The sequence below is a fragment of the Eleutherodactylus coqui genome, chromosome 5, assembly GCF_035609145.1.
Source record: "Eleutherodactylus coqui strain aEleCoq1 chromosome 5, aEleCoq1.hap1, whole genome shotgun sequence".
Taxonomy (NCBI): domain Eukaryota; kingdom Metazoa; phylum Chordata; class Amphibia; order Anura; family Eleutherodactylidae; genus Eleutherodactylus; species Eleutherodactylus coqui.
In genome coordinates, this window is record NC_089841.1 from 175,614,081 (window position 1) to 175,638,247 (window position 24,167).

Below are 24,167 nucleotides of genomic sequence, written 5' to 3' on the forward strand. Positions count from 1 at the left end.
CACAAAAGCTGGCTGACTAGTACACCCTTAGTACTAACTATTCCAATCAGAAGCACCATGGTGTTCATTTTTTCACATATTTGAAGCTTTCTCCTACACTTCATAACATAACTCTAAACCTTGACCAGTAGTTAAGTTGACCGTTGAGTGGCTGTATCACTGTAGCCTTTTCTATATGTCCTTGCCTGTGAGTTCCTCAATGTATACAGTTGCAGGACCAAATGACTGCCATTACCAAGACCTCTGCATTGGATAACAATTAGATGTGTGCTGATAAGTCATAACTACAAACAGTTGTAACTCATGTCTTTTATTGAGCATTTTGTGTAAACATCCACAGAACTTGGAGAAAGTGAACCTGTACTCATGACTTGGCCAAGAGCTAATTTGTAAAAGGTGCCAATGAAGGAGATGAAGTGGGTTGGAGTTGCTTTGCCTAACTAAAGGCATGCACACATAATTGGCTACTGACAAATCTAGTTAACAAAAAACTGAACTGTGCTTCACTGCAAACAAACCTCAGAACACGTGTTAGAGATGCATGAATGTGGGGACAGGCTACAAAAGGCTTGCTACAGACTCGAGTACATCAATTCATGCACACAGTGGGTGTAAAGCACCAAACCGGCTCTCTAGTATCTCCCTCTCCCATATTCTGCTCTACTAGATGCTTACAGATATCACAACCTAACTCCATGTTAAGACATTCTTGACAAATGGAGAAATACAAGGATGTTCCTACTGTCCCTAAGGCCTCCTTCACGCTGGTCCATGCGATTATCGCTGCATCTCTTCGCGGCAATACCGCAGTTTTGTAGCACTACAAAGTCGTGTGACTTTGTAGCATCACATGGGAGGGGCTTGAAATATGCCCTACCCTGAAAGTAAGCTGTAGCTGAAGAAAAGTATACATCACCTCTCCTGCACTGGCTGTGATTAGCTAAGTCAGCCAATCACAGCCAGTGCTCAATGAATGGCTGTGATTGAAGCAATCACAGCCAGCGCTTCCAGGAGGCAAGGATTTTTCAATTCCCCTGGCCAGAAGATGGGGGAGAAGTGGCGGAGAGCGCTTCTAAGGTGATGTACATGGAACCCACAGGAAAGCATGGGCTTCACATACATGTGATTTGTAGCAACACAACAAAATCACGTGACTTGGTCACCCATGTGAAGGAGGCCTAAAAGTGCATCCTGTTGTCTGTCCTCCTGCCAACCATAGGTGAGGGATAGGAAGACTAATGCAATGATTCTCCATTATGGTGCCCTGAACTGTGTGGGTGTCTAGAGAAATGCCCAAATTTGAGGTCAAGAGAACACAAGTCCAACATTCATAAAGTGAAGATGCACAAGGATATATTTATCTCAATTCTCCACTTGTTTTACTTGGCTAAATCTAGGCAATGTGAAACGTTGTGCTTTTGTGGGTGCTGTGCATTCTTCCTGCACGCTAAACTATACATTTGTTCACATTTGTTTGGGAAAACTAAGAAACAGGCAACAGGAAAACATTAAGCACACAATGCTATACTTGTACAGTATGTCCTTGACTCTCCCCACTGTATTTGGGCATAGAAACTGTACTATAGACAATCTGCAGATTCCAACAGTCCATTGGTGGGGAACTTTCTAGTCGGTGTCCCTCAGACTGCTGGTGGTTCTGCGGTCTGTGCTGGCTCTTCTGGTGATTGGGTAACTGAGCTACCTTACAAGTACAACTAGTCAAGTGTAAACCAGACCTAATAAGTATACTTTTTTATATATATATTTTGATGTCTGCAAAATAAAACTGTTTAGTCCCTCTGAGGTCCGTTATTTGATGTTTAATCCTCTAATCAGGTGGCAGCTCCTGGGCAATCCTCAAAGTGATCTCTGCAGCTGCTGTGATTCCACCTGTAAACTATCTTCCAGAAGGAAAAGGGATACTGAAGGTAGGTGGCCCTAGACTTTCAATCTGATATTGGATTACACTGATGGCTTTAACTAAATGTTTCAACTCGTTCCTTCTGTACAGATAAGAGCGATGCTGGCATTATTCATACAATGGTTTTAGGACCCTTCAAAATACATAGTCCGTCTGCTAATGGAAGTGCAAATGCTAGTAACGAATCAAAGGCATTGGAAGCTGTGTCAGGTAATACTTGGTGACTTGTTCACTACACTGATGAATGCATTTAACAGTATTGGGGTATAGATAGTTCTGGAACAATTCTTCCCTAACCCAACTGGTCGCTTCACTGCTCAGTATACTGACTCTGCAGCACATGTAACTTAATATATGCCTTAGCACTGCAGCTCTGTGATTGTAATGCTACTGATTAAAAATCAAAGCCTCCATATAGCCTTAAAGGGAACCTATGATAATGTGACCTGCTCTGTTCCTCCTACCATTTATTATATTATGAACATGCAGTCTGATCTGTGGGTATCATATGGGGTTCAACGGTATGAAAACTAGAAACTGTCAATATTGCCACTTCTCTATCTAATGACAGTACTGTAGGTCAGCAGGCTATCCCACATCATGCTTAGTCAGTCCTCTACATTAGGAATTAAGGGGCATTTTAATTGGCCATCTGAGATTGGTGTGACAAGTCCTCTACACAAGGCACCAGGTCATGGACTTGCAGTTGAGCCTCATTTGCTTGAATGATGCCAAACTGCAACACTAGAAACTAATTTGTGCTGCTAACGAAACAATGCAATATCTGTACAAACGGAGTTTAATGCAACATAGTATTCCAGATCTTGGGCTGCTAGTTACCTTGCAGAAGACTTGACTTCAGGACCAGGTCAGTAAAGGGTCTCATGGAGACAGCAACAAGTATCTTGAACGGTAGGGACACTCATGAAATGCAGTTTATCTCCAACATGTGGCTTGACAGCTGTAGGATACATCCTGACAGTTTAGTTAAGTGGCTTGGACTGCAGGCCATTGATCTAGACTAGGCCTGCACAACTGTGGACGTGGCTCAGGGCCAAACTTAAAATCGGCAAACCTCTTGGGGCTACAGATTGCTTACAGAACAAGCCAATAAAACTTTTTTACAGCTCTTGCTTGTATAAGTAGCTTACGCCAGCTGTAAAGTTAGGCCTCCAGAACAACTAATCACTGGGCAGCATTCAATTCAGAGAAGGCCCTAGAAGCAGCTGTATGCAGAATCTCTATACATATAAACCTCCTGCACACTGCTGTCCCTGGGGCCTTCTCTGAATTGAATGCTGCCCAGTGATAAGTTATCCTGGGGGGGCCTAACCTTGAGCATAAGTACCAGTAGTAAGCTACTTTACTATATAGATTCTGCACATCACCGCTCCTAGGGCCTTCTCCAATAGAATGGCCACAGGAATGACAGCAGTCATGTGACACTAGCTGCACTCTGCTGCCTTACACTTCATCACTAGTATAGTTTTAGGGCAGTAGTAGGACTGCTAGCTTGACATTGTCAGAGTGCAAGAAATCCTCTGCCAGGCTATATGCTGCACAGGCCTGTTCTAGACTCATTTCTTCACCCATGACTTTTGCATGTAATGCACAGAATCTCACTCCATTCCCCCCACCATCTTCCTGTATCTACAGCCTTCCGAATACCACCTGTAGTTGGAGCTCTGTTCCTGGAGTTGGCCGTCCTGGTGATGCTGCTGTTGGGTGTTGCTGTGTACAGCCGTTCAGCCAATCAAGACTGTAAAGAGCCTGATAAGCACCTACTTATTACTGATGTCAATAAAAGTCTTTAATAAACAGTCCTGATCTCCCCAAGATGTCATGTGCTTGAGTCTGATATTTCCTGGGGAAAGTGTTGTGCTTTACACACTTGATCTACTTTATTGTTGCATAGTTCAAAAAGTTGGAAACCGTTTTTAGTCCGTTTAGTATCACTTGTTCCTGAAGGCATCCTCTGATTGTGGATACTGGAGTATTAAACAGGCCTCGGCTCATCGGGCTTCTTATGTACATTATAGAGTTTGCGAAGGCTTGAGTCCAGCAAGTAATCCACTGATCTGCAGAATGGAATGGGTAGAGTTACAAAGGGAAACTTAAATCCAGGTATAAAGTTGTGTACACTACCAGTATCAGAAATCTGAGCATTTACATGGGTTAACTTTGCTCAGTACTGATCACTAATTTGACTGGCTTGCTTTAAAGGGGTTCTGACACAAATAAGATATTTATGCTTTAGCAGCCATTGTTCCCTGGTCTGCCTAATAGACACAGGGAACCCACAATTAATGTCTGCTAAAGCATAAAAATCTTACATGTACTTTTTTTGCTGTTGTGCAGTGGGAGTCATCTCCCAGCAGGTTCTTCCTCCGATGAGCCGCCTGCGCAGAAGACATGTGCCCTCTATCAGGAGTCAGGACAGGCCACCTCTGCGCATGCGCAGCACTTGGGAGTTCAGCCAGGATGTGGCACCTGTCCGTTCAACTCGGAAGTGGCAGGCAGAGCAGGAAGCAGTCATTTTGACCGCTCCAGCTCTGCTTCTAGAACCCACAGAAGATGCCTGACGGGAGGGGACATGCCTGGCGATCGGTCCAGGCAAGGAAATCTTTTTTCCATGTCAGAACCCCTTAAGTCACTCAGCATAAGGCCTTTCACACAAACTAACGCGATATCGCAATTTTTTTGGCACTAAAACGCATGACTTTGTAGCGCTTTTTTTATTTTTTGCCGGGATTTTTGGGATCTCCAGTCTTGGCCTCATGTTACAGCATGCAGGTTTGTCTTCATATAGCACACATTGTCTCACTATAGTGGGTTTACTAGCCAAAATGTCTCTAAATGGCTGATTGTCCTGGGAAAGCAAATAAGTGGGCATTTAGATACTGCCTCCCTCCTGATTGGAGCAGAGACACTGCAATTCAGCATGGGAAGTTAAGGACAAGGAAGTCAGGACAGTAAACTGCTGGCGGAATAGTAGGCTCTCTACAGGTTACCTCTCTAAAAGTAGATTGCAGATGGCAGTAAAATGAAAGAGAACCTGAAAACCAGAACTTGGTCATGAAACTGGGTGCAAATAAGATGAGACAGTGTATTGTAGAAAGCTTGTTAAACTAAAGTTTTAATCTCCTCCACATGCTACACAAAAAAATCAACATAAATTGACCTGTGGTTCAAACATTAACCCCTTAATGATGCAGCATTGTCACAAAGATGTGGTGTTTGTATGGCTTAGGAGCCAACCTTGCTCCATACATGGCAGATATCAGCTGCCTGCAACAATCACAAGTGGCACAAATGCAATTGTTGCTAATGCCTTGTGTGACTTCTCTCACTGAAAACAAAGTAATCTTGTAGATATGTATTTGTTAGCCATTAAATATTATGATCCAGCAAGCTGTCAGGTCTTCTATCAATCCTTCATCAGGCTAAAATGAAACTAATTTGGATGGGGGAACATGCATAATATCCAAATGCAGAGGACACCCCTCTTGCAATACAAATGTTCACACAGAAATTTGAGACCGCTTTGCACTTAAAACAGACAACTGAGCTGACACAAATACTTAATCGGTCCACTGAGCTCAGGAATGTGACAGTTTTTATGTTATCTTATCTCTCCAACCTGCACATGGAAGGAGATGCAGCACCACCTATTGGATGGCAACATTATTACAAGTCAAGTTTTTTAAAAAAGGAAGAGGATATCCCTCTTGCCATTTCTCAGACCTTTTCATATGCTCTACTTATGAAAGAATCCCAGGCTGAGGCTCATTCCATTCTTGAGGATATCAAACATAGCCATAAACTTGTACTTCCACAGTCTTCTGTGATGCTGCAACTTGAAACTGCCCTTCAGTATGATAAGGCAATCTGGAGGGGAAGGTCCAGGAATATGATTTTTAGACAGTCATCCTTGTGTAGTGTATGAGGGAGTTTCTTTGCAGTCTTCCTTAGTATCCCTAGCTGTGTGTTGTAGGTCACTACTAGAGGCACATGTTGTGCCCTCCCCACTTTGTTGATTTCTGGGTATCCTGGTGACTTGGTCATCAATTGAGGTGGTATGGTAGCCCTGATTTTAAAAATGTCTTTGAGATTGTGTAAATGGTCCTCTGTTGGGTTGGCTAACTCCTGTAGTATGTATAGTGCTCCACTAAATGTACCTGCTGCTATTTCAGACTCCAGGGCCAAAAGGCCCAATTAGAGCCACGCATTTTGCTTGTGCTCGCATCAGTTTGAAATGTCCATGTGGACAGTTGGTGCTATTAGGCCCCAGCTGTCTTACACCGATCTGCACAACCAGTGAATTAGCCATAGGCACTCATCCAGTCACACTCCCACCAAATTGGGATGTGATGTGGCCTTATCAAAGAACATGATCAGCGTGCAAAACACCTGGCGGAATTCTCATCTAGATAAGGCTACAGTCACGCAGACAAGTGTGATATCAGGCCGAAAACCTCAGCCTGATATTGCATATGTCAATGTACCTGCAGCTGCAAGGCATTTTTCATGCAAAAAGGCCTTGCATTGCTTCTGTGCAACTGCGATCCTCTGGCACTTGTTCCACGTTCATCAGAGAATCTGCACGGTTCTCATTGCATTGATTTCCTGTTGAAATCAATGTGTTTGAAGGTCCCGTTGAAATCAATGGGCGATGTGTTATGAGGGAACGGCAAATGACAGGACCTACAGGTTTTTAACACTAAAAAGAATTGAGTTCATATTTGCGTGTCTCGTAATGCACAAATTCATACTTGTGATGTAGCCTAATGAGTTTCACTGTATATAATTAATATGGAACAGAACACTAAACCGGTTAAATAGTCATTTATGCTGCAATTCTGTTAAATCTAGCTCAGAAGAACCTGGTGAGGGTTTCAAGAGCGGTATAACTGTCATTGTTCCCTTATTGGGAAGGCAAACCCCTTGAGCGAGCTTACCGCACCACTAACGCCTACCTGTCTATTGGCGTTATAATAACGGGTATAGCCGAGAGTCCTACGGCAGTAGTGGCCCACTTGCGTACTGGGAGAGGCCAGCGAGTGAGACGTCCCATCAGGTAAAGAGAAGCGGCACATAGTCGGTTGATGGTAAACCCAGGAATGGCCACAGATGCAAGAGCTTGCCAAACAAAGGTATCTACCACCGCCACTGTGATGTCTGCAGTCCGATCAGGACTATCTGCGTTTACCTAAAGACATAGGATTATAATGGATACGAACTAGCAGCATGCATTATTATACACAGTTCCAAATCTTCCTACCTCTGGTCTGTCTACTGCCAATTTTGGGTGGGGAAATTCAAGATTCAGGGTGCGTTCCCACGAACGTATATCGGTTCGGTTTTCACGCCGAGCCGATATACGTTGTCTTCATGTGCAGGGGGGGAGTCTGGAAGAGCCCAGGAGCAGAAACTGAGCTCCCGCCCCCTCTCTGCCTCCTCTCCACCCCTCTGCACTATTTGCAATGGGGAGAGGCGGAACGGGGGCGGGGCTAATTCCCGGAACTTATCCCCGCCCCCGTTTTGCCTCCTCTCATTGCAAATAGTGCAGAGGGGCAGAGAGGGGGTGGGAGCCTCAGTTCCTGGCCCTGGCTCTTCCAGCCTCCCCCCTCTGCACACGAGGACAATGTATATCGGCTCGGCGTGAAAACCGAGCCGATATACGTTCGTGGGAACGCACCCTTAAGTTTACTGCTTCTTAGGCCGCTTCAACACGGGCTCCAAAATAGTGATTTTTTTTTGTAGCAAAAATGCCATGCTTTCCAATGGGTTTTTCCACATGAGTGATGCTTTGTAGCCTGTGACATTGCTAGAATACAAAATCATGGCACAATCTGTACAGAAGTGATTTGCCATGTTTTCCTATTGAGCCTTCCTTTCTGTTGCATTACATGAAAATGTGGTTTTCATGTGATGCAATGTTTACAGTAGGAAATCCTACTGTAAAAATCCTAGCTGCAATAAATTTAAAAAAATGCATCACCTATTTTCTGCTGCCACCCTTCTCTGCAGCTCCAGGACACTTGTCAGTTCTACCTGGTCTGGGGTTTGAAAAACCCTGCCTCTGATTGGCTGAGCACTTCAATGAATGGCTGTGATTGGTTCATTGAGCTCTGGCTCTGATTGGCTGAGCCGCAGTGTTCAAGAACCTGTCAGAAGCAGCGCTTCCTAGAGGAACACTACAAAATCACGATATCGCCACGAGAAAACGTAGCGATATCGCACAGATGCGATATCACAGTGATTTTTCTCACAGTGATATTGCATCGCCCGTGAGGAAGCGGCTTTGAGGTGCGTTTAGACGGAACAATTATCATTTAGTGTAAACACAGCCAGCGATCGAACGATGAATAATTGTTCATTTCATGCAAGCATGGAACTAATCCTTGGCTCGTTCGCTGAACATTCGATTTAAATACTGATCATTCAGTCGCTCTCATTCACTGAGAGTAAAAAAAGCATCGTATTGCACTCCTATGTATTTGCGAGCGCGATACGTTTTTTGTTTTTGGTTGCTCCCAGAGGGAAGAATAAAATAACTCTAACAAAAAGAAACCAAATATGCGTAACCTGATACTGTGGGGCAGCTCAATCACCATATCCCCCTAGCATACAGAAAGTCAGATTGCAATATGGAGGAGCTAAATGTTCATGGCTTCTTTTTCTGTGAGTTATGTCTTTGTACATTTTTCTCTCACCGCTGTGATTTTATTTAGCCATTAGTGAGATAGCGTAGGTTCTAATGTAGGAGTAGTGGCCTTGCTGCAGCCCGTCGGCTTACGTGTTTTGGTCAAAATGCAAACGAACACCAACATTTATCAGTGTTTTTTTTTTTTTTTTGCATGCAGTGCGCTATAGATTCTGTGGGAGCCCAGGATGCCCTGCCAGTGTGACGCACTGTGGTGATACAGTAGGGGTTGCATTCCTGTATGGTGCGGCACACTTATCTGTGGCTGGCATCCTTGGTATCAGTTCATATCTGCGGACTATGTTGTCTGCAGTCCCCCTTCCCCCAATCTGGGTGACTGCACATTAGGATGCACTGAACATTTAGCTCCATCATATTGCAATCTGGCTTTCTGCATGCCACTAGGGTATATGGTGATTGAGCTGCCCTGCAGTATCAGGTGATGCATATTGGCTTCTTTTTCTGTGAGTTATGTCTTTGTACATTTTTTCTCTCACCTCTGTGATTTTATCATAGAGAAGAATGGGTGATTCTTAAACAAAATTGCAAAAAAATAATATATATACTGCATCGTTGCGAGACAAAAAAAATAAATAAATCGCACATGTAAATAGACCTATTAAAAACAATGGGTTCTTTTCTAGTGCATCTTGTAACACATAGAAATCATGCGAGAAACCTGCTGTGTAGAGATCACCCTGAAGAGCCCTGTATTATCTCGAGGAGTCTTCATTTTATGCTACAAATGGGAAAGCCCACCAAGATAATAAAGTTCCCAGAGGGGGTGTGGGTGTGCTTACCTGGGCGAGTTATACGGTGTATGAAAAAGTATTGTTTTAGATTTCTAATTTAGGGCTTGTAAACACTTGTGAAATCAGAAAACAGAAGCCGATTACAGGCGTTCTGCTTGCATCTGCTTTTCAGTATTTGGCAGCTGTTTGTGGTGGGGCCTCTTCAATGAAACTGGCTCAGTGGTTAGCACTGCTGTCTTACAATGCTGAGGTTCAAATCTTATCAAGGACAACATCAACTTTGAAAAACTCTATTCGGCCATCACCCTTGGTCAGATTTGAACCTAGAACTCCAGCACTACAATGCAGCAGTGCTAACAACGGAGCCACCACACTTGTTCCTTCATCACCAGAGAAAGAGAAGAGATCAAGAAAGCAAAACAACATTAGGAATTTTGTGCAGCATTTGAACCGCTGCGCTAAACACTGTAAAACGCCTCCATTGATTTCAATGGGTCTACTGAGACGAGCGTTTCCAATGCTGTGATTTTTGAACACTGTCTGCTGTATTTTAGGGCATTTCAGCTATTTTTAAAAGCACTTCATCACCCATTGTAATGATGGGGTGCGTTAAATACGCTGTTGAACGCGTTTGAACATGCTGAAAACTGCTGCGTTTTTACAGACGCCTGTGTGAGAGCGGCCTTATGGCCGGGCTCGCACGAGCGTTTGGTAAAATGTTGTGTATATAATGCGGCAGTTCACTGCCATATAAGCCGGCGTATCGCTGCGTATGGCAGTGATTTTTGACTGCGCAAAAAAAAAAAATGGCAGCCTATAAGTGAAGCCTGAAGAAACCATCTTGAATGAAGCCGGATAAATACCTGAGCTGCTTTGAGTCCTTTATCTGCTGCATCCGCGGTTACATAAGCCGTGGCGACGCCATAGGATGCCCAGACCACAGCTTTAGGTACCAGGGCACGAAACGATTCCCCAACTTCATTGGCATAGCCTGAAAGACAGAGAAAGGACTGGATGAGCATGTGCACTGCGGTGTCCGAGGACACGATATCTGGCGGTACGACACAAGGTGTACCAAAATGTCACCTTGACAAGCAGCCCTGACTGCTGAAGATGTTAGGCCTTGTTCACACGGGAATCCAGCGGTCAAATTCACGGCCGACATATCCTGCATGGATCTGACCATTCCGTCCGTGGCGCGGGTTTCGCCTCAGACAACGGGGCAGATCCACGTGCCGCCACCCGACAACATCTCCACACCAAGAATTGACAGGTCAGGTATTTTTGGCCTTAATGTAGATTTCAATTTCTGCAGCATATAAACTCCAGCAAGGATCCGCTTACATCCATGTTAGAATGGCGCAGATTTACTACACAGAAGCCTATAGAGGAAAAAGCACCTAGAAAAGCCACACATGGAGCAGGCCGCTTTTTGGGGGAATGCCATAAACCCCCCAAAAAAGGAACGAAAGTGAGGGAAAACACCACAAAAAAACCCCCACTGTTTTAGGTGCGTTTCATAATTGCCAACTGATTTATAACCAACATCTTGCTGCAGCGTTTTTGAAGAAAACAAAAAAGCGCCTGAGAAAAAGTTATGTGAAATCCCCCTAATGTCAGCTTCACATGAGCGATGGGTGTTGCGTTTTTCACTGTATAGTTTTGCATACATGCGCTGCCTATTTCTGCGCACAAGCATGCTCCCATTGATTTAAATAGGCAATTAAGTTTTTCATTAATTTATTATGTGCTATGTTCGTGCGCAATACGCACAAAAATACAATACTCTGCATTTTATTTTGGTGTGACTGAAGTGCGCGTGCAAAAAACGCACAAGACTGCACATGCAATAAGCAGTGCGAATGCGTTCGTGTGAACAAGCCCTAAGGGATGTTCCAATGGGGCAGACATAACATTTCTGTGCTGTTTGTCGGAATGCAGGAACTGACCCTAGTACCAAGTTCCTGTCATTATATGGCATCCCTTGTCTATCGCTGATAATATGGGGGCCCCAAGAACTACATGTGGCTACTGATCCACTAGTCAAAGAACTCTGCTTTTAAAGGGGGTTTCCAGGACTTAAAAAAAAAAATTCATTGTTGCAGAAATGTATAAAATAAAGAAAAATCAATCCATATTTACGTGCTCCAGCAGCTCGCTGTCCTGGGTGCCCGTTACTCTGACCTGGAAGAAGCCGTTGGGAGGTTATATGCCGTACACTGTGCATGTGACCGCTCAGCCAATCACAGGCCTCAGCGACCATGGAAAGATAACTGATATTTCGTTTTAGATTTCATACATTACTAAGCCGGTGATTTTTTTTTTTTAAGTCCTGGAAACCCCTTTAAAGCATGTGAATGGATTGTGGCTGCAGGGGATACCTCTCACCACACACAACAAGAATTAGGGGTGTTTACTGTATCAAAAGTGACCATTTTCTGCCCAAAAACAATTGTCCTGTTTTAGGTAAGAGAATAGTCTTCACTGCCTGTAATGCTTGCAGCAGGTAGACATTCAAGGTCGCGGCGCACAATCTGGTCTCATCCATTTTTTATTTCCGCTCAGAACACATTTAGGGCTCGGAGCTCCTGAGACATCTATTAATAATGTGAAGCCATGTTAGCGTCGGCTGGAGCTGCACTTACTGTCCAACTTCATTACATCCACTCAAATATTACACGCTGCAGATATGACCATATCCCACATGTCATACTAAAGAAATGGGAAGCTGCGGCAAAATAATTCTTCGTCTGTCAATACCGATGCGATATCAGTAGATGGGACCACCACACCCTCCAAACAACGGGCACTTTTCTGTAGTCCCTAATGTGCTTTCTAATACAGTTCCTTTCAGTCTGAGGACAACGCTGCAAATAAACTACTTTTGCAGGATTGCAATACCATTCCTATCACAGCAGTTCTTTTAACGGCTTCTACTCAAGAGACATGCACAGGGGCCTATTATGATGCCACCTGATGGCACACGCTTCCAGTTACATTACTAGTGTCATGTGCTGTCACAGGATGATCATGCCATGCTTTGGTAATATTGTGGCTCTACACTGCACCAAAGGGCAACCAGTGAAGCCAGCTCCAAAGAAGACATTGAATTATAAGGAAGATAACTTCCAATAGGTGGCGCTGCAGAGGCATTATACTATCTCCAATTTGCATATCTTATTTCCCAGGGGGCCGTTGTGGCCTCCTATGCCTACTGGCTGCTCTCCACAAGTACAAGCAGTACTGCTGCGCACTGATGGATAATAGCACCGACTACATTTACGATGAAGCCTCAGAACAACTTCTATTCTGAGATATGATGATGGAAATGATACTGCTAGAAATAGTGATGAAGCTGATCAGAAGAGGAAGTCTTGTGGTGACTAGTGTAATGGCATGTACACATAGGAACATTGATGGTATGAAGGATGATTTCCACCTACAAAGACTCAGTAACAGTGGACAAGAATCAAAATGGGACACGTTATCACTTTTTCTGAAATGGGTCAGAAATCACATATAGTGTAAAGCCGACTTCACATCTGCGTTCAAACCTCGGGGCGTTGGCTCAGCTGCAGATGCGGCCGAAAATACCGGAAGAAAAAGCACTGCATGCAAAGGCCGGGCAGCTGAGCAGAAGCTGAACAAACCCTATTATAGTCAATGGGGTCCATTTGGCGCTTTTCGGTTCTATCCTGAGATGGAGCCACGGGTATTCCCCTTTCCTGCTCCTCGAACGGGGGGTTGAAATATAAGCCCTACCTCAGAAATAATCCCTAACTGTAGAGTAAAAAAATAATAATAAATCACCTTAGAAGCGCTGTCATCTCCGGCGCGTCTTCTAGCAAGTCTCCGTCAGTCTTCTTTAGCTTCTCTTCTGGCCGGGGATTGAAAAATCCCCGCCTCCTGAAAGCGCTGCCTCTGATTGGTCACAGCACTCAGCCAATCAGAGGCAGTGCTCAGCCATTCATTAAATGACAGCTGAGCACTGCCTCTGATTGGTCACAGTGCTCAGCCAATGAGAGGCAGCGTTTTCAGGAAGGGGGGATTTTCGCCTAAAGGAATATTCTAGCCTAAGCGATTTATAACCTGTGGTATCATGTACTGTAACTTGGGGCCAGGAGCCTGTATGTTCTGTAGTACATCAGAATAAAAGATAAGATAATGAAATGTAGATTTCCCAGACTAGAGCACCTTTTGTAGGTTAGCTGTAGAATAAGATGTTACAGCGTCTGGTGTAGAATAAGATGTTACAGCGTCTGGTGTAGAATAAGATGTTACAGCGTCTGGTGTACAATAAGATGTTACAGCGTCTGGTGTACAATAAGATGTTACAGCGTCTGGTGTACAATAAGATGTTACAGCGTCTGGTGTACAATAAGATGTTACAGCGTCTGGTGTACAATAAGATGTTACAGCGTCTGGTGTACAATAAGATGTTACAGCGTCTGGTGTACAATAAGATGTTACAGCGTCTGGTGTACAATAAGATGTTACAGCGTCTGGTGTACAATAAGATGTTACAGCGTCTGGTGTACAATAAGATGTTACAGCGTCTGGTGTACAATAAGATGTTACAGCGTCTGGTGTACAATAAGATGTTACAGCGCCTGGTGTACAATAAGATGTTACAGCGCCTGGTGTACAATAAGATGTTACAGCGCCTGGTGTACAATAAGATGTTACAGCGCCTGGTGTACAATAAGATGTTACAGCGCCTGGTTCACAATAAGATGTTACAGCGCCTGGTTCACAATAAGATGTTACAGCGTCTGGTGTACAATAAGATGTTACAGCGTCTGGTGTACAATAAGATGTTACAGCGCCTGGTGTACAATAAGATGTTACAGCGCCTGGTGTACAATAAGATGTTACAGCGCCTGGTGTACAATAAGATGTTACAGCGCCTGGTGTACAATAAGATGTTACAGCGCCTGGTGTACAATAAGATGTTACAGCGCCTGGTGTACAATAAGATGTTACAGCGTCTGGTGTACAATAAGATGTTACAGCGTCTGGTGTACAATAAGATGTTACAGCGTCTGGTGTACAATAAGATGTTACAGCGTCTGGTGTACAATAAGATGTTACAGCGCCTGGTGTACAATAAGATGTTACAGCGCCTGGTGTACAATAAGATGTTACAGCGCCTGGTGTACAATAAGATGTTACAGCGCCTGGTGTACAATAAGATGTTACAGCGCCTGGTGTACAATAAGATGTTACAGCGTCTGGTGTACAATAAGATGTTACAGCGTCTGGTGTACAATAAGATGTTACAGCGCCTGGTTCACAATAAGATGTTACAGCGCCTGGTTCACAATAAGATGTTACAGCGCCTGGTGTACAATAAGATGTTACAGCGCCTGGTGTACAATAAGATGTTACAGCGTCTGGTGTACAATAAGATGTTACAGCGTCTGGTGTACAATAAGATGTTACAGCGTCTGGTGTACAATAAGATGTTACAGCGTCTGGTGTACAATAAGATGTTACAGCGCCTGGTGTACAATAAGATGTTACAGCGCCTGGTGTACAATAAGATGTTACAGCGCCTGGTGTACAATAAGATGTTACAGCGCCTGGTGTACAATAAGATGTTACAGCGCCTGGTGTACAATAAGATGTTACAGCGCCTGGTGTACAATAAGATGTTACAGCGTCTGGTGTACAATAAGATGTTACAGCGTCTGGTGTACAATAAGATGTTACAGCGCCTGGTTCACAATAAGATGTTACAGCGCCTGGTTCACAATAAGATGTTACAGCGCCTGGTTCACAATAAGATGTTACAGCGCCTGGTGTACAATAAGATGTTACAGCGTCTGGTGTACAATAAGATGTTACAGCGTCTGGTGTACAATAAGATGTTACAGCGCCTGGTGTACAATAAGATGTTACAGCGCCTGGTGTACAATAAGATGTTACAGCGCCTGGTGTACAATAAGATGTTACAGCGCCTGGTGTACAATAAGATGTTACAGCGTCTGGTGTACAATAAGATGTTACAGCGTCTGGTGTACAATAAGATGTTACAGCGTCTGGTGTACAATAAGATGTTACAGCGTCTGGTGTACAATAAGATGTTACAGCGTCTGGTGTACAATAAGATGTTACAGCGTCTGGTGTACAATAAGATGTTACAGCGTCTGGTGTACAATAAGATGTTACAGCGTCTGGTGTACAATAAGATGTTACAGCGTCTGGTGTACAATAAGATGTTACAGCGTCTGGTGTACAATAAGATGTTACAGCGCCTGGTGTACAATAAGATGTTACAGCGCCTGGTGTACAATAAGATGTTACAGCGCCTGGTGTACAATAAGATGTTACAGCGCCTGGTGTACAATAAGATGTTACAGCGTCTGGTGTACAATAAGATGTTACAGCGTCTGGTGTACAATAAGATGTTACAGCGTCTGGTGTACAATAAGATGTTACAGCGCCTGGTGTACAATAAGATGTTACAGCGCCTGGTGTACAATAAGATGTTACAGCGTCTGGTGTACAATAAGATGTTACAGCGTCTGGTGTACAATAAGATGTTACAGCGTCTGGTGTACAATAAGATGTTACAGCGTCTGGTGTACAATAAGATGTTACAGCGCCTGGTGTACAATAAGATGTTACAGCGCCTGGTGTACAATAAGATGTTACAGCGCCTGGTGTACAATAAGATGTTACAGCGCCTGGTGTACAATAAGATGTTACAGCGCCTGGTGTACGCTCACATTGTCTCATCCATGATGGAAGGAGTGCCAAGGAATGAACTACATTTGTCGTTCAGCTGCTCTTTCTGGAAATGGAACAATTCCCCTGAAGCCTCTTAAGCAGGACACATCAAATCTGCCTGGTTTCTAGTCATTAACTCTGCACTAACGATCATGGAGAAAAGTTGGCATAAAAGCCAAAGACACAATAGAGACAGCATGAGGTTACAGAAGCTGCCGACTAGTCAGAATAGCATTGTCTCAGGTTCAAGACAACCTTCACTTTCTTGTAAGACGATCCTATGGTTCCATGTGCCATAAATAGTCCCTGTTAACACTGTAAGAACGGCTCCTTGTGTGTAAGGGTAGACGTATCCGCCGTGTTACAGACGTGTAGCAATAGGCTACAGCTGTGAGATCTGTGGATTGTTCCCACTCATGTATGTTCATCACAGGGGTGCAGCACATTTCCTCATGTGTACACATAATAGGAGGTTATAAACTAGGCGATTGTGGGGAGTTTTATCTCATATGAGAGGATACTAATAAGAAGACAGAAACAACACAGACTTACCACATACACTAATGTGCCAAAAGTCATGGGATAGCACTATGTGATTGGATTATGAAGTGGCGTTACTTCAGGTGACGGCTTGGTAACATACACATTCCTATAAAGGGGCGTTGTCTTGTGAGCGAGACAGGACACGGGCCAACGGGCATATGGTAAGGCGCCGTGAGTTATCGCAGTTCAAATGAGGCATGATAGTGGGTGCCAAACGGATGGGCAATTCCGGAAGTTGTGTGGGCATTTAACATTCTTGGAGCCATAGTGCCATGTGTCATAGAAGGCATTACCACCCACGGGTGCTCAATAATCGCGACTGGCTAAAATCGTCATATGAACCCCCAAGGGACTCCAGTAGAATTCACATCCACATTCAATGCGGGAGACCCCACATGTCTATCCCGCAGGTCAGCGCAGGAGACCCCACATGTATATCGCGCAGGTCAGCGCGGGAGCCCCCACATGTCTATCGCGCAGGTCAGCGCGGGAGCCCCCACATGTCTATCCCGCAGGTCAGCGCGGGAGCCCCCACATGTCTATCCCGCAGGTCAGCGCGGGAGCCCCCACATGTCTATCCCGCAGGTCAGCGCGGGAGCCCCCACATGTATATCGCGCAGGTCAGCGCGGGAGCCCCCACATGTATATCGCGCAGGTCAGCGCGGGAGCCCCCACATGTATATCGCGCAGGTCAGCGCGGGAGCCCCCACATGTATATCGCGCAGGTCAGCGCGGGAGCCCCCACATGTATATCGCGCAGGTCAGCGCGGGAGCCCCCACATGTATATCGCGCAGGTCAGCGCGGGAGCCCCCACATGTATATCGCGCAGGTCAGCGCGGGAGCCCCCACATGTATATCGCGCAGGTCAGCCCGGGAGCCCCCACATGTATATCGCGCAGGTCAGCGCGGGAGCCCCCACATGTATATCGCGCAGGTCAGCGCGGGAGCCCCCACATGTATATCGCGCAGGTCAGCGCGGGAGCCCCCACATGTATATCGCGCAGGTCAGCGCGGGAGCCCCCACATGTATATCGCGCAGGTCAGCGCGGGAGCCCCCACATGTATATCGCGCAGGTCAGCGCGGGAGCCCCCACATGTATATCGCGCAGGTCAGCGCGGGAGCCCCCACATGTATATCGCGCAGGTCAGCGCGGGAGCCCCCACATGTATATCGCGCAGGTCAGCGCGGGAGCCCCCACATGTATATCGCGCAGGTCAGCGCGGGAGCCCCCACATGTATATCGCGCAGGTCAGCGCGGGAGCCTCCACATGTATATCGCGCAGGTCAGCGCGGGAGCCCCCACATGTATATCCCGCAGGTCAGCGCGGGAGACCCCACATGTATATACCGCAGGTCAGCGCGGGAGACCCCACATGTATATCCCGCAGGTCAGCGCGGGAGACCCCACATGTATATCCCGCAGGTCAGCGCGGGAGACCCCACATGTATATCCCGCAGGTCAGCGCGGGAGACCCCACATGTATATCCCGCAGGTCAGTGCGGGAGACCCTTCATGTATATCCCGCAGGTCAGTGCGGGAGACCCTTCATATATATCCCGCAGGTCAGTGCAGCATGAGTTAGCTTCCATGGGATATTGGAGCAGAAGACCCACCAGAGTGCCTCTGTACACGCCACAAAACCTCAGCAAGCGAGGTTGCCATCTGGACTCCAGCGAACGGCACCTGGTCTGGAGTCATGATACCAATTGTTTTGGGCTGTTAGCAGGATTCTTGTGTTGTGCCAACCCCATTAAGCCATGGACCCCAGTTGTAAACAAGGCACTGCGCAGGCTGGTGGTGGTTTCATACTGGTGTGGGTGTGTTCTCATGGCATGGCATGGATGCACTGGTCCACCTAAACTTGTGATTGACCACTGCCCGCTACATTTCACTGCTTGGTGACCATTTGCAGCCCTTCATGGACTTCATGTACCCCCTTAATGATGGGATATTCCAGCAGGATGATGCACCGTGCCATCAGGCCCGAGTTGTCCAGAACTGGTTCGAGGGGTATTCTGAAAAGTTTCTACAAATGTGCATCCTGCATGTTCACCTGACATGGGCCCAATCAAGCATTGATGGGATGTGGTGGGGGTGTCTATTCCCACCCAAGATCCCGCAACTACAGATACCACGGGGTTATGGGTGGCTATTCAGACGGCATGTCTCAACATCCCTCATGACGTCTTCCATCTACTTGTGGAATCAATGCCATGGCGACTTGCTGCACTTTGATGAGCAAGAGGGGTCCTAGACAAGATTAGTCCTTGTCCCATGACTTCTGGCATGTCAGTGTATATTGAAAATAAAATTTGATACAGAAGCATTGAAGAGATATTCCCATCTCATAAAGCAGGGGGCACATCCTTGCAGTACTGTTCTACCTCATGGAGCTGCTATCAGGCCCCCTCCCAACATAATCTCAAGCTCTGCACTACAAAATCTGCCCCTGTCCTCTTTGTGGGGCCCCCAACACACCAGCCCCCTTCAGCTACGGCGTGTGTATTGCCGACCCCCGCAATCTTCACATAGTTCATCGCAGAGGCTACGGTAGGTTTCTGCCATGCATGGTGATGGTCGCGGGCTGCGCAGCCTTGTCCTAAAGTGATGGCACCTCACTAGGATACACCAACCAATTCCTTAGAATGAGGAGGCCTTTTACAGTCTCTTGCCAGTTCCAGAGGGGTGCGTTATAGACAAGGGTCCCAGGATGACCGACCCTAACTGACAGCAGCTTGGGGATCTACAGCGCTGTAAGTTGGGGTCAGTCCGAGACTCTTGTCCATAGTACACTCCTCTGAATCTGGCCTTTCCCTCAACAGCTGTACAGGAAAAGACTGTAAAAGGGCCATTCATGAGCGGGATCAGGGAGGGTCCCCTATGATGACATATCCTAGCGATCCGCGTTATTAGATGGGAATACCCCTATAAGATAATATCTGTAGCTGTTGCATCAGTCAGTATTACACTGCAGGAAGCGCTTCTTCCCCGCTGAGCTCATCCAGCTGTCCCGGGGATACTATAATACTGCTACAACCATGCTGGGATATATCACCGCTACAATGTGACCTTCAGCGCGGATCGAGAGACCGCAGAAAGGAAACCGACTACATATGTTGCTCTATTATTATCAGCAGCCGGGAAGGAGATGCCGCACACCGGTGGAAGCCGACCCATAAAGTCAGGTGCCAGTTGGGCACATTGGACGTTTGTCTCATCTCTAACATTGTGTTCTACCTGAGGGGCCTCTCCTTATCAGGGAGGGGGGAGAGGGGGAGGAGAGGGGGGAGAGGAGAGAGGGGAGAGGGGAGAGGGGAGAGGAGAGGGGGGAGAGGGAGAGGAGAGGGGGGAGAGGGAGAGGAGAGGGGGGAGAGGGAGAGGAGAGGGGGGAGAGGGACAGGAGAGAGGGGAGAGGGGAGAGGGGAGGGGGGAGAGGAGAGGGGGGAGGGGGGAGAGGAGAGGGGGGAGAGGGAGAGGAGAGGGGGGAGAGGGAGAGGAGAGGGGGGAGAGAGGGAGCACACAAACTAAGAAAAAAAAAAGGCTCGGGACCCGGCGTCCCACAAACAGAAATACTCGAGTCTCCCATTGTAGTCAATGGGGTTCGGTACTCAAGTAGAGCTCTCGAATTTTACGACTCGACTCGAATAACGCGGACCTGAGCATTTGGGTGCTCGCCCATCTCTAATCACAGCATGTTCTATCCTTCTGCAAGATCGCTGCAGCGCTGAAAGTAATGGGAGGACTCTGCGTTCCTCTGCAGCGATCTAAGGCCTTTTTTTCACATGAAGACGCCTCACATCCGTGGGGATTTTTACGTGGTGGGGGGCGCGATTCACAGCCCGATGTCGCCCGTGTGAAGAAGCCCTAAGGCTGCTTTCACACCTCCATTCAGTAAGCAGGATAGGGGAATCCCCTGGCTGAACGGATTCTTATGACGGATCCAAACAGCGCCTGACAGACCCCGCTGACTATAATGGGGTCCGCTCGGTCTCCACTCAGCTGTCCAGCACTTGACTGGATGAAAACAGTGTTGCATTGAGCGCCATTTCTTCCGGATCTGTGATGGAATCTCTGACTGGAGGTCCCAGCGCAGGTGTGACAGCGGCGTTACATTGTGTTCTACCTGCGGCGCCTCCCCTGATCTCATAGGGTCCTCGTTGGACGGAGGAGTGACATCACCAGCTGGTTCGCTCCCCGCTGAGGTCATCCAGCTGTATTAGGGATACTATAATAGTGCTACAGCCAGGCGGGGATATATCACTGCTACTATGTGACCTCCAGAGCGGAGGTCATACATCATTGGCGCCTTCACAAGAGTATCCGGCAGTCTCTCACATTAGCTGTACAGTGACCGAGGAGGACGGAACGATCGGCGTTTAACCCGAACGATCAGTGAATGAGCCGACGAGGATTTGTATGCTGCATAAAACAAACAACGAGCGACTCCCGTTCGGCGCTGGTCGCCTTCAGGCTGAGCGATTCTTTCACTTTCACTAGTTGGAGCGATCTAGTTCCGTGTTAGCGGCCGTTACTTTGTGTTCTCAGGAGCCGCTCTGATCACTTCCAGGGAAACTCCGCGCAGCCGGAGAAGTTCCCGAGCCCGGCGCACACAAGAGAAGCCGCACTCACCCAGGTACCGCACCCACGTGTCCCGGTAAAGGTCCCGCTCCGCTCCGTGCTGAGCCATGACTGTCAGGAGAAGGACACGGCAGCCAGGGACCGTCACACAAGAGCCCTCCTCCTGCAGGTAGCATCACTGGCTCCGTACATAGAGGGGGGCCGCTCCTCCGGTCACCTGTGGGCGGCGATACTAGGTCATGCGCCCAGGACGGAGGCTCCGTGATATCCCTGCAAGCGTAGCGCTGTATATAAGGGGCTGACCGCTGTGTGCGCCGTCCGTGCCGCTGTGTACTTGTCACACGGTCCCAACCCAGTCCCAGTGCAGCCAATGACGAGTCACTAGCACTGTCACGTGACGCCCAGAGCCTAGGGCTCGGCGTTTAAAGTTCAACTCAGCGGAAGACAGACGCAGCGGCAGCGCACAGTGTGCAGGTGGCTGTGGATGTCCGTAAGCGATCACCGAGGCTGTTCATGAAACTGTTCTTATAGCTTCCAGATTAAGCAATTGTTTAACCCCTTACTGACACGGTCCTTTTTTTTCCTCTCATTTTCGCTTTTTCCTTCCCCCTTTTAAAAAATCGTAACTCCTTTATTTATCCATCACGTCGCTGTATGAAGGCTTGTTTTTTGCGGGACGAGTTGTATTTTTTTTATTGTGCTATTAAATGTACCATATAATGTACTGAAAAACTTTTAAAAAAATCAAAGTGGAGTGAAATAAAAAAAAACCGCCATTCCGCCATCTTTCAATGCGTCTTGTTTCTACGGCGCCCAAACTGCAACAAAAATAACATGATAACTTTATTCTATGGGTCAGTATGATTACCACGATGCCAAACTTGTATAGTTTTTTTTTTGCTGTACTACTTTTATTTTTTTCAAAGACATTTAATTAAAAAAAATTTTTTTTGCTGCCATCTTCTGCATCCAGCTGTTCCCCGTTCGGCGCACCCGGTTGTTATACAGTCAAGTGCTCCGAGCGGGAGATGCAGAAGACAAGCGGTGTGTCCCCACTTGTCTTCTGCATCCAGCTGTTCTCTGCTCTGAGCACAGAGAACAGCTGTTATGCAGCCGGGCGCTCCAAGCAGGGGATGGAGAACAGAGCTGAAGAGCTGCGTTCTTCATGGATCGGAATACAGCTGAAACAATAGTATCCCGCTGTGAATTCCCGATAACTGATGCCTGATCTTTCAGCACATTGGAAGATCAGCGATCAGCAACGGCTTAACAAAAACTGCACAATGTTAGTGCAGTTAGACACAACGATGATCGCTCAAAAGATGGCTTTGAGCAATTTTTGAGCGAAAATCGTGTCTAAAAGGGCCTTAAATGTGCTCATCTTTAACTGTTCGGATGAATGACGGTTTTCAGTTCTGCTTGAAAACAGTCCTTCAGCAGAACAGCTGATAAGCAGGACCCACACTGTGTTCTGCCCACAGAGAGCTGTTTACAGCTGATAACATTACAGCTGTTTGCTGTGTCTGTTGTCCATGGTGCTGAATTCTCCAAGGGGATCTAGAGATTACATTGTTTTCTCTTAGCAGCTCATGGCTGAACAATGGAGCGAATTACAGAGCTCAGACCTCCTGCTGGGTTCTTTAACAGCCCCCAGAAGCTCATTTGCATGCAAATGAAGCTGATACAGTACTAATAGCAATTAGTGCCTATTAGTACTTTATGCAAAAGAGACATACACACACACCTATGATACACATCTCTGGCCATCTGGGGGATAAACAACCATTTCTAACAATAGCTATATCAGGCCTAGTGCCTCAAACATACAAGTCCATCACATTTATTACCCAAGGAGGATGTCATCCTACGGGCGGGCGACCCCTGTCAGGATCGTGGCTTCCAACCACCATTATCTTTTGTGTTTCTTGGTCCTCATCTTTTTGTCAATGTACCTGTATGACACCTTGTATTTTGCAGTACAAGTTCTAGTTTTTATAGGAATCAATTATGGGTACATGCAATGGATTAAATAACTTATTATTTTGTGTATTTTTTTTGCTTGGGACAATGGAATACATTCCTGGCTCCACTTCAAACGGCTGTAACTCCAGTTCTGTAGGCGCTATGAACAAGTTTTTGCTGTCACTTTAAGTTCAAGAATCTAGCTTTATGACACCAAAAGCACGTTGGAAGCCCTGACAGAAGAAGAGCTACAGCCATATAAAAGTAGAACGAGCTCTGTTTGTCTAAAACTATAATGTCTTTTTCCTGCACAACCAACAGAGCTTACCCAAAAGTGTTGGCGTGTGTAGGATAGGCCACTACTCATGGGCCAAAGTTGAGCACTTGCCTCCCCAAGCTAAAATTTGCCAGCCAGGCCTGCTGATGCCACTTGCACACTAGACACATAGCATATTGACAGTAGACACTTACCACACATGCCACTTACACCAGTCACGTATTAGATAGATATCGGGCACACCACTTACACACTGCAGATATTCCGCCTGCTGATGCCTCTCATAGATTAGACATACACGTCACTCTTAGGCTGGGTTCTCACGGGACGGAAATCCCGCGGCTTGGTGGCACCGAAAAAACGTGGGATAAGCGCAGCTTCAAAACCCACAGCCATTAGCCGCGGGTTTTGGAGCAACTTCACCGCCTGCATCTCCGCTGCGATCAATATCTTCACAGAGAGGCCACTGCGGAAAGGAGAAACGAATTGAAGTGCCGCGTCTTTGTTTTCCACACGGCAGGTCAATTTCACTGCAGCTTGGCCGCAGCGTGTGGGTGAGATTTTTGCAAAATCTCATCAACTTTTCTGGCTAATCCCGGGATCAGGAGCTGCGGGTGGAATGGCCATGTGGACATTCCGCAGCAATTCCATCCCGTGTGAACACAGGCATACAGTGGACATACACGGGTAACA

The 24,167-nt window shown here is 46.6% G+C and overlaps 2 protein-coding genes across 2 annotated transcripts in view; one reads left to right on the forward strand and one right to left on the reverse strand.

Annotated features, from left to right (window-relative positions):
• The window catches only part of LOC136628882 (zona pellucida sperm-binding protein 3-like), a 15,041-nt gene extending 11,263 nt beyond the window's left edge, over positions 1-3,778 (forward strand). The window contains exons 8-10 of the mRNA XM_066604975.1: positions 1,837-1,928; positions 2,012-2,131; positions 3,578-3,778. Of these exons, the coding sequence (XP_066461072.1) occupies positions 1,837-1,928; positions 2,012-2,131; positions 3,578-3,735 (370 nt within the window). The 3' untranslated portion in view covers positions 3,736-3,778. The remainder of the gene's footprint in view (positions 1-1,836; positions 1,929-2,011; positions 2,132-3,577) is intronic.
• MTFP1 (mitochondrial fission process 1) lies at positions 295-21,543 on the reverse strand. Its single transcript, XM_066603767.1, has 4 exons — positions 21,287-21,543; positions 10,243-10,370; positions 6,898-7,130; positions 295-3,999 (listed from the first exon to the last, which is right to left on the reverse strand). Exons 1-4 carry the CDS (start codon positions 21,342-21,344, stop codon positions 3,918-3,920), a joined length of 501 nt encoding a protein of 166 aa, XP_066459864.1. The 5' UTR covers positions 21,345-21,543; the 3' UTR covers positions 295-3,917.
• Between the last annotated feature and the right edge of the window lie 2,624 nt (positions 21,544-24,167).